This window comes from Quercus suber, unplaced genomic scaffold (assembly GCF_002906115.3).
Source record: "Quercus suber isolate HL8 unplaced genomic scaffold, Cork oak 2.0 scaffold_459, whole genome shotgun sequence".
NCBI lineage: Eukaryota > Viridiplantae > Streptophyta > Magnoliopsida > Fagales > Fagaceae > Quercus > Quercus suber.
In genome coordinates this window covers 89286-100178 of record NW_027069910.1, presented here as the reverse complement: position 1 = coordinate 100178, position 10893 = coordinate 89286, and the positions used below count along the sequence as shown (strand labels likewise).

At 32.8% G+C, this 10893-nt stretch overlaps 1 protein-coding gene across 5 annotated transcripts in view; it reads right to left on the bottom strand.

Annotated features, from left to right (window-relative positions):
- Positions 1 to 218: 218 nt before the first annotated feature.
- LOC112037197 (sugar transporter ERD6-like 5) overlaps positions 219 to 10893 on the bottom strand; it is a 17783-nt gene continuing 7108 nt past the window's right edge. For 2 of the 5 annotated variants that reach the window (XM_065762476.1, XM_065762475.1), the window contains exons 2-18: positions 7820 to 7882; positions 5819 to 5908; positions 5645 to 5704; positions 5298 to 5363; positions 5149 to 5214; positions 3302 to 3380; positions 3159 to 3223; positions 2885 to 2977; positions 2708 to 2788; positions 2532 to 2616; positions 2391 to 2434; positions 2242 to 2304; positions 2103 to 2162; positions 1969 to 2022; positions 1153 to 1212; positions 930 to 1044; positions 219 to 842 (exon numbers count right to left, since the gene is read on the bottom strand). In XM_065762476.1, coding sequence (XP_065618548.1) covers positions 718 to 842; positions 930 to 1044; positions 1153 to 1212; positions 1969 to 2022; positions 2103 to 2162; positions 2242 to 2304; positions 2391 to 2434; positions 2532 to 2616; positions 2708 to 2788; positions 2885 to 2977; positions 3159 to 3223; positions 3302 to 3380; positions 5149 to 5214; positions 5298 to 5363; positions 5645 to 5704; positions 5819 to 5908; positions 7820 to 7882 — 1269 coding nt within the window. In that variant the 3' untranslated portion in view covers positions 219 to 717. Of the gene's footprint in view, positions 843 to 929; positions 1045 to 1152; positions 1213 to 1968; positions 2023 to 2102; positions 2163 to 2241; positions 2340 to 2390; positions 2435 to 2531; positions 2617 to 2707; positions 2789 to 2884; positions 2978 to 3158; positions 3224 to 3301; positions 3381 to 5148; positions 5215 to 5297; positions 5364 to 5644; positions 5705 to 5818; positions 5909 to 7819; positions 7883 to 10893 lie in introns of all 5 variants that reach the window. The other 3 variants (XM_065762477.1, XM_065762478.1, XM_065762479.1) reach the window with 3 other exon arrangements.

The following is a 10893-nucleotide window of genomic DNA, read 5'->3' as shown; positions in this document are numbered from 1 at the left end:
TTGGGGCTTTAATTAATTTATTGTTTTTTTGTTTCATTGGAAGTACGTCAACTTTATTCATTGACTGAAAGAAAAGATACATCACGAGATAATGCTTGCTCTAAGAAATATAGTTCTTCTTCAGTCCAAGTAACAAAATTGTCTACATTGTTGTTAGTACCAAAGATTAGTTAGAATCTGAATTTTTAAGACTTATACAAAGGAACAAGATAGTTACAGAGGATAAGGTCATGTCTTTCCATTTAATAAAGACTATGTAGGAGACAATGTCTCATGCGCCCAACACGTACAATACTTTTGCATTATCTAGAGGCATCACAAACAGCTAGCTGTCACATGAAAACCTATCATTTTGATAGAGTTGAAGGTACATATCAAGGCTAAAATCTTTTCCTTCAGCTTGCACGGCATAAAGATAGTCCCATCTTGCAGTGGCAGTTCTTTCTAAATATTAAGAGAGATTCCAATCTCCAACTGCAATTTTTTCTTCTTTTACATATATAATGAGGGTAATCTCAACACAGACAACACCCATAATCATGGACTACTACCATGACAACAACATAGACACCCATCAACGTGTAATGAGTAAAACTGGGAAATCCAGTGTGGCATTAATTTAATTACTCAAACATAAATTTTTATTAGATTTGTTGTTACTGATGCAGTGCAACAAGCACATGTTATTTGGTATCCCTCTAGCTAGTGTTATGCTCCTCATTGCAGAATGTCAGTTAGTGATGATTGTATTTCTTCCAATGTTCGCCCTTTAGTCTCCGGTACTAGTTTTGCAATGAAAAGAACACCCAAACCGCAAATACTTGAATATATGAAAAATGTTCCTGAAATGGTATTCATGCACAACTAAATTACCACTGGGAATAAAAACTTTCGATGACACAGAGGAAGAAACACGTGAGAGGCATCACCTGCTGAGCTCCACTCGAATAAGAAATTAAAGGTGTAGGAAACAAAAAAGGAGGCAAACCAATTGACCAAATTGCAAAGAGTTCCTGCTGAGCCCTTCACATTTATAGGGAATATCTGGAGAAAGAGGAACATTATTCAGTATGAGCTATACTCACTGTTAATTTGAATTTCCATTGAAATGATGAAGATATCAACTTATCAAGCTAATTAATGTTAACCAACCTCTGAGACTATAATCCATGGTATGCTTACCATGCCAAATGAGTAAGATCCCATGTATACCTGATTGCAGAATCAAACAGTTCAATTTTAAATATGAGTCAAATACAAGAATATGAAATTATCAATAAGTGTTTGCATTTCACCAAAGAAGTGATGATGGTTATGTGTAACAGTGCAAGGATGAAAGAGCTTTCCCTGTCTAAAGAGTAAAGACTAGAAAACACTAAAAGAAATTGAAAATGAAATAACAAAAAAAAAAAGAGAAAAAAGAATGCAATTAAACTTGTACAAATCCTTCCAAACTTGACATTAGAAGATGTATGTGGTTACTGATCTACTGTGCTGGCATCTGTACTACTATTGGGATATTTCCAGTGTTTGAGAATACAGTAGAAGTACTCTTAGGTGCACTAAGGTAATTGGGATCATATATATACCTATGATCTTTGTAACTCCTTCCGGAGTTTATAAAAACTCAATGATTGTAGTTTTAGTGTGGGAAAACCATGTAAACCTGGTGTTCTTGTGTATGTGCTTTGATCCTTTCTTCTGTTTTTATTGTTGTGGGGACATCAATTCAGAGCAAGGTTCTTGCCACTGATCAAATGAAGAGATTTAGGCAGTTTTGTTTCAATGTCATGCCACATTGCTCAGTTTAACTATTTTATTAGCTTACGGATTAAATGGAAAGGAGAGAACAAAATGCTACATAACAAAATATACATATACAAAACAGATTGTGAAACCAAAAGTTACCAATGATAGTTAATAGTAAGAAGAAAGTATAAAAATGTTTGACAATTAAAATATAATTACCAATACTCCTACAAGGGCCAAAATGGGACTGACTCCTTTCCACCAGTTATAGTCCTGTTCACAGTATATTGAAAATTACAGAGGGTGATTGATCAACACAGAAATGTCAAATGTTCAAGATAATGTTAAGGAACCTGCAACAAGTATGATAATCCTGTAAGGAGGCAACCTAAGCAATTCCCCATTGCAGAAACCTGCAAACATTGCAGATTCTCCTATTAAATCTTTGATCAATTAAGCTCTAAACTTAAGAAACTTATTTTGTAGCCTAACCATCAAAACTGTTCGTCTTCCAAGTTTATCTATCAGTGAGGCGCCCAGAAAAATTGAAGGAATCTGCAGAGGAAATATCCACTCTTCTGAGAAATTCACTGAAAAAAATTGCACAATATTTTTAAAATATATATATAGTCAAGACCTACCAGGGTAACAGCCAGCACTATATACCCAACAGTACTAGAGATACCTGTCACCCCAAAATACACACACACACACATGTAAACATAAGTTTTGTGCTTTGTTTATTTTTGTATGAAGTTCTGTATATAGTCTCCATGATTTACCAGCAGAATTAAAAATTTCACTCATATAAAACAGAAACCCATAGAGCCCTCCAAGTACTTGCACTAACATCAGCCCAACTCCAACCTGTACATTAATTTAGTCATATCCATGGATTAGACAAATTATATAGCACAAAAGGGAGTAACACAGGATATGATTGATTTTTTCAACACACAATGAGTAGATGAACATATTTTCGTTGAAACAAGTTCTGAATTTTGTCATCTGAGTTTTGTTGAAGGTTATCAGTATAATCCTGTACAATGCATGATAGACAACTGGCTCAGTTCACTGTGTTGATGTCAATAATCTGGTAATAATGAGTCCAAAAGAAATTTCAATGATATGTTACTTTGATATCAGAGGCCTCTTGAGAGGTATCAGCATCAACTCCCCTGAGGCGTTGGAGAGCAGCCTCAAATTCTCTTTGTTTGCCAATCTTTACCTGCAGATATATTTGCAGTGAACATTTGAGAATGTTGGTGCATTCTTGTACTACCTTAAATGTGAACTACTGCAATTTGATTTAATTTTAACATGGTTTTAGCTTTGCTCATCCCTAAATAAAAACAATGAGAATTCTGTACTCAACTAACAAATTTTAATTAAATTTCAATTGAACTCACCAACCATCTAGGGGACTCTGGAATGAGAAATAGACCAAGGAACATTAATATACATGGAATAGAGCCTGAGGATGAAAATATGTGGAAACCATTACATAAGAAAGAACCATTAGTTTGTAAATATAATGTGCAAACAAATCTACCTATTATGGCTAAGGTGCGCCAGCTGATAATAATTGAACCAATGAGATATGTGAGAGAAGAGCCATAACCTGTCATCGACTGTACAATGAAAAATATGATCCACCAAAAGAAAAAGTAAATTCCAATTGCAAAATGTTAATATCCCAAAAAGGACAAATTAAATAGGTTAAACTAGAAATTTTACATTAGAATTTGAAATATATTTCCTTATTTTTGGTGGGGTTTTTAGAAAATTCAGATTAATGACCTGCCAGGAACTTATAGGTTTATTAAATTGACTAACCTGAATTCAAAAAAAGCACCAGATAGATGATTTATTAAGGATTTCAAAGAGAAGAAAATTGAGGGCTTAAATTCTTATTGCTTGGTCAATCTGTTTATTCTTAAGACAAGAAGTCTAAAAATCTCTCCTTTACATTAATTTTAGTATTTCAAGAAAAAAAGTTTCTAAAAAAAAAATTACTTCCATACAAAACATACTTATCCTTAGGATTCATATAATTTGATTTAGGCGAAGTTTCCATTAATGTTCTAACTTCAAATTGTTATTTTTTTTTTTTTTTAACAAGATAAAAATTCTACTCTAGCCAAATTTAAGTTTTTATATGTGTGAAACTTTCTCTTGAAGACTTGAACCTTAACCCTTGCCTCCCACACCTCATAAGTAAGAAATCAAGGCTGATCATGAAGTGGTTGGATTTATGGGAATTAAACTAGGTCAGTTGGGGCCTTAATTAGTTAGGAACTTTAAGATATCATTGAGCTTGTGGTTAAGGGCTAGATGTTGAAGCATAATGAATGGACCTTATTTGAAATTTATTTATACTAAACACAGAATGAAGTTGGCATTTCGATGATGTAGATTGTTTTTGAGTTTGTTAAAGAAACGAGACATGGGCACGAGCCATAGACTCTTAGCTGTGATTATCTTCATGCGGGACAGGTCTAGGCTTACCGAAGTTAGGAGAATTCCTAAACCTCATTAGTGAAAAATAAATCTAGAATTGAGGTTCACTAGTGACCTTTATTTATAATTAGGAAAGTGATGTGGACCCATTAGATACATCCCCCGATGACGCACCCACACTTCACGACTAGAACATCCGACTGACTCCAACAAGCTCTTGAAGATTCGAACTCTGCATCAACTCTAGGATGATGGCTCTTTGGCTTCAGCTCTTGATCTCACTGGTGAGAAACAATAGGGAAAATGTCTCTTTTGAACTCACAAGTACACAAGATGAAGTCTAAAATTCTCTCTATATTGTTTACGTTATCAGTGTTTCCAACCTTATGAAAGTTGTACTTATTAGGTCTTTTATATAGACTCTCTCATTAGGGTAGAAATTACCCACAATACCGCATTTAGTAATACACAACATAATTTTAAGTTCCCAATTTTCGATCGATCAAGCCACGATCGAGGGATAGTCAAACTTTGATGAAGAGTAGTTGTATCTTTCTAAACTAATTTTCTTGAGCTGCTTATTGCAAAAATGGTCTTGAACATGATGTAACTTGTATGAACTTATTATTGACACATTTGACAATTACATTGTTATAGAATTTAACTTTAAACCTAACACATACATAATCCAAATTCCACATTCTATTCAAAATCACATTAAAAAAAATATTGTTTCATCATCCAATCAAAGAATAAAACCTTCTTCATGAGTATATACACCCTATATTATGGTACTATGGATTCGGGATTATGTTAGGATGTTATTATACCTATTGAATTACTATTGGAAAATCTATAAGTGTGCGATTGTTGTCACATACCTAGCTTATTTAGTTGAATTCAAGGCATGATACAAAAGTTTAGAATGATTGAATATACCTGAGTTATTGACATAAACCCTCCCCTTAGATTCTTTGGAGTTATTTCTGCAAGGTACACAGGTCCCTGTTCGCAATGGGATGATAATTCATTATCGGTCGTATTCATGAGTGTATGAATTTGAAAAATCAATCTTACTGCATTTATACCACATAACATGTAATTCCAAATCCAACTCCCAATAACAGTCTTCCGAAGTCAAGCAACCAAGCACCCTTTCAGCAAGCACAAAACATTTAGTATTATGATATAAATGCAAAAGAGTTATGTGAGATTAAAATTAGCAGATGTATCCATATTGAAATTAGGTGCAACACCCTAGGTTAAGATTGAGATTAAAAAAGTAACAAAGTAAAAAAAATTGTGAGAGGAATGATGAGTAATTGCACCCAATGCAATACCTTAAGTATTGCACAGAATCCTAATATCCACACTTATTAAGAGGGAGAAAAAGATAGAATCATTGGAATATAATAAAAGGGGGAAGATATGAAACCTTGGCGAAGATTATTGATAGCCATCCCATGATGTAGAATATATCCAAAATCCAAAATGTCTGCTTCACAATATTAATAAAAGTAGAAAGGAATTATAGAATTGCTTGGGATTTTTGAGTTGAAAAACTTAACACCATTAACATTTTGTAGAAATATGGCCTTGAAAAACATACATATCTACGACCAATGACATCCGTCATCTTCCCACTTATTAGTGCCCCTATTATTGCTCCAATGGTCATTATTGATCCAAACAGTGAATACTGCACATTTGAGAGAAAGATGTAGAAGTCAAATATATCAGTAGAAGTATAAAGAAACATTAGCTATTTACTTAATTAATTATGGAAAAGCTAAGGGATGTCTTAGAGGAGAAATTATTAAGTCCACCAGAAGGATTGCTGACATGGTTTTCCTTGACCACTGTTATTTATGCAAATGTAACATCATTTGATATTTTTTTTATTTTTTTATTCATTGTGCTGATTAAGAAGCTCACATATACATTTGTATAGATAACATCATCTCATTGGTCAGAGAGGATCACATTAGCAATTCTCTCGGTGTAAATAATAATTTCTTGTCTTAGAGGTATTAGTTTATAAAATATTTTTAGAAACGTTTTATAAGAAAAGAAAAAAATAACTGATTTTTTTAACTGTTTTTTTATATTTTCCATAAAAGTGATGTCAAACTTTTTTAAAATAATCCATTAACTAATGCTCTAATCCCATCAAAAAAAAAAAAACTAATGTTCTAAGGGCACCTGTTTACCAAATCCAATTAACTAGTCCAATATATATATATATATATGACACTTTCGATTATTATGATGTTGGACTAGCGGAAGCTTTGAATCCATTCCTTATGCAGTAAAGAAGTTTTCTCCTCACTTGTCAAAACTGAACTGACATATACACTTATCTTTGACAGAGCAGCCAAGCAAAGAGAACTTAAATTTAGCTTCATTCTACATTCTGTGATTGGTGCTAGCTAAGTAGCAATGGCATGCACAATATGCTTGATTACTAGGATCTTTAAGACCATTGTTATGATTTAGATCGAGCATGAGACTACTAGTAATTATATAAGCATTAGTCAAACCATCCTTATTGCCATCTTATCCCATCACTATTTCCAAATTTCTTTGTCCACATACATAGTAATATCCACGAGAGAATATATATGACATGGAATAAGAACATATAATTATCAAAAAAAAAAAAAAAAAAAATTAATGCTCTAATCCTATCAAAAAAAAAAAAAAAACTAATGCTCTAAGAGCACCTGTTTACCAAACCCAATTAACTAGGCCAATATATATATGACACTTTCGATTATTATGATGTTGGACTAGCGGAAGCTTTGAATCCATTCCTTATGCAGTAAAGAAGTTTTCTCCTCACTTGTGAAAACTGAACTGACATATACACTTATCTTTGACAGAGCAGCCAAGCAAAGAGAACTTAAATTTAGCTTCATTCTACATTCTGTGATTGGTGCTAGCTAAGTAGCAATGGCATGCACAATATGCTTGATTACTACGATCTTTAAGACCATCGTTATGATTTAGATCGAGCATGAGACTACTGATTAATTACCCTAGTCATTTTATATAAGCATTAGTCAAACCATCCTTATTGCCATCTTATCCCATCACTATTTCCAAATTTCTTTGTCCACATACATAGTAATATCCAAGAGAGAATATATATGACAGGGAATAAGAACATATAATTATCAAAAAAAAAAAAGAATAGGTACATATATTATAACATACCTACGTATTTCATTTGGTTCAAAATTTTAAAAACTGTTTCAAAAACTTTGTAATATATGTTTTTAGTATTTTTATCTGATATGATGTATAGGTATACAAATTTGTATGTACGTGCAATATACAGTATAGTATGTGTGTTTTTACTAAGTATGCCCCATGTTTGCAATATTTGTATACCTAGCGGTTAGCAGTTGTGTAAAATGATGAACGATATTCGTAACTTGTATGTGAACCTAGCTAGCACTTAGCGATTGTAAATGAGATCTATTACTATATATGTACTATTTGCAGCCAATGTTTGTGAAGATAAATTTTAGAAACAATGTAATAATTTTAATTTCATTTAACTTTAGAGGTATGTGTGTGTTTGTGTGCACGGACATGAGTACTTCACCTCTGCCACAGTGAGGCCCAGATCAGCTATGATTCCATTCTCAGCAAGTGATGTATATACCGCCTGCAAAGAAGCCACAAACATCAATTTCTCAGACAAAAGAAAACTTCAATTTCAACCCATATCAGTTCATCATGTAACCATGGCCCCAAGCTCAAATAGTATCTCTAGCTGAATCCTAAAGCACTGATGTGAATTTATATAACTAGGTTAGAATTAATGTTTGATAGTAGGTAACAGCTTTTTTTTTTTTTTTTGGCATTTTTTTCTTCAATCAAAACTTTTTTTTTTTTAAAATCTTTCCTTTTTTAAAAAAATTATTATAACTTTTAGTTTTTTACTTGAAAAAAAAATGGAGCTCGACATTCTATCAAATCATCTACACACACATATATATATTTTTGCGCGACGTGTCTCATCTAATTCTAAAAAATTTGTGTTAAGTGAATTATTAGGTGCAAAAATAAAAAAGTCTAAATTCAATTAGATTTAATTGAAATTCAATTTTGCCAAATGGCATATCCTTTGCAATATTCTTTATTTTTTCATTTTTTATTTTTAATTAATTTTTTAAAGTTTATTTTCAATACCAATGCCCACTTTCCATATTCTGCTTGCTGTTATAGTTCCCTGAGCACTTTGAACCAAAAGAACAATGAATCTATGTAAAAATAAATAAAAATAATGAATCAGAGTAATGGTTCTCTCGAAAACAACCCCAAATCCTATTATATTCTTCTGATTCTTTTCTTAGTAACTAGGGCGCTTTATTAACGTTTTGTCTCATTCTTGCAGCTGGTTTGGTCACTTTGATTTCACTGATTTTGTATTCTCTGAAGTTTAATTTGTATGTGTCTGTCTCTGCTAATCACCCATTTTTCAAAATGTTTGTGCTTTTTGTTAAATGCACAAAAATTGTTTGACAAAAGACCTTAGTATTATATTTTCTTCTTTTTCTATAATCTAACATTGTAAAATGACTCTTTTGCAGGTCTAATACGTGGACATGAAAATGATATATATTTCATGGATCAAATAGTAAATAAAAACTAATAAATTAGATAAGTTTTCAATCTGACTTATTATGATCACTAATACATATAATAAGTGTTGAAACAATTTCTGTGGGGCCAGAAAATCGGGTAGCCTCGGCCCACTCCAAGCCAGGCCCAAATGGCCCACGCCGAGGATGCATGATGGGTCCGAGGATGACCCTGCCCTCGGGCGTCCGAGACCTCGAAAAAACACGAGGACCACCCTACCAAAGGACTCCTGGAATATCCGAGAAGGAAAAGGCCCAGTGCCACGTGTTGGCAACAAAAGTACGGAGAAGGGGCAAGCCCTGGGCGAACTGTCACCTCGGCATTGAATACGCTCACCTAACCCTTCTGACCGCATTAATGGGGATGTAATCCCTTGACAGGGCAACATCGATCAGGGTGAGCCACTTGAGCACGGATATGACCTCTAATGGGACAGACGGTCAGAAGGGAGGCCAATAGATGATCAACAGGAAGAGGAAAAGAGGGATATATAAGAAAGGGGAGCAAAGTGTAAAGGGGGGGCTTTTGGGGGGTGCGGGGAAGAAAAAACCTCCTCGGCCATGGGCCGAGGAACATCCCCCAGTTGTAAATTGTTCTAAGTATTTTTCAATAAAAGAAAAGTAGTTCATGCTTCATACACGCCGGCGAGCGCCTAAACCTTCGATCCACTCTCTACAAATTCATTGTTCTGGGTTCGTTGGGGCCTGGGGGAACTCCTATCTTTTGGGCTACAAAAACTGACCCTACAATTGGCGCCGTCTATGGGGAGGATTAGTGCGCTGGCCGGCGCAACAGGCGATCGTTCTAAGTAATCATTCAACGGAAGATTGGTGGTGATTCAAAAAAAAAAAAAAAAAAAATAAATGGTGCATCCTTTGCAATATTCTTTATTTTTTTCATTTTTTATTTTTAATTAAATTTTTAAAGTTTATTTTCAATACCAATGCTCACTTTTCATATTGTGCTTGCTGTTATAGTTCCCTAGGCACTTTGAACCAAAATAACAAAGAATTTGTGTAAAAATAAATAAAAACAATGAATCAGAGTAATGGTTTTCTCGAAAACACCCAATTATATTCTTTTGATTCTTTTCTTAGTAACTAAGGCGCATTATTAACGTTCTGTCTCATTCTCGCAGCTGGTTTGGTCACTTTGATTTCACTGATTTTGTATTCTCTGAAGTTTAATTTGTAAGTGTCTGTCTCTGCTAATCACCCATTTTTTAAAATGTTTGTGTTTTTTGTTAAATGCACAAAAATTGTTTGACAAATGACCTTAGTATTATATATATTTTCTTCTTTTTCTATAATCTAACATTGTAAAATGACTCTTTTGCAGGTCTAATACATGGACATGAAAATAATATATATTTCATGGATCAAATAGTAATTAATAACTAAAAATTAGATAAGTTTTCAATCTGACTTATTATGATCACTAATACTTATAAGTGTTGAAACAATTTCCTTTGTCTCTGTAGTTAGAGGCTTAGCCCAAATTCTATTTTATAAACAAAATTATGTTCTCATATCCTTTTTGGAACTTGTAAACAAAATAAATAAATAACACCTTTGAAAACAATTTTTTTTTTTTTAAATGATAAATTGGTCATAATGACAATGAGAGGAATGAGTGGAAAGTCTAACTTTGAGAAAACGTTAAAACCAAATAGTTTGATGCAAAATATATAGCACTTTCAATCTGACTTTATCGAACCTACTTAGTATTATATATATGTTTTACTCACTAAATTAAAAACAACACCAAGAAAAAAAAAAGATTTTTGAAATATCATATTTTTTCCATTCTTTTAGCTATAGAAGTATCCAAAGACAAAAACACCGTTAGCCTCTACTTTCTTTATTTTTATTGTTAAAATTAAAAAAAAAAAATAGTGAATCGACTAAAAAAATAAATTAAGAAAAAGATTCTTAATATTTTATATAAAAAAAGAGAAAATAAAAATAAAAGAAATTTTCAAAATCCAAAAAAAAAAAAAAAAAAAAAAAAAACGCAACGCAACGCTAAAAA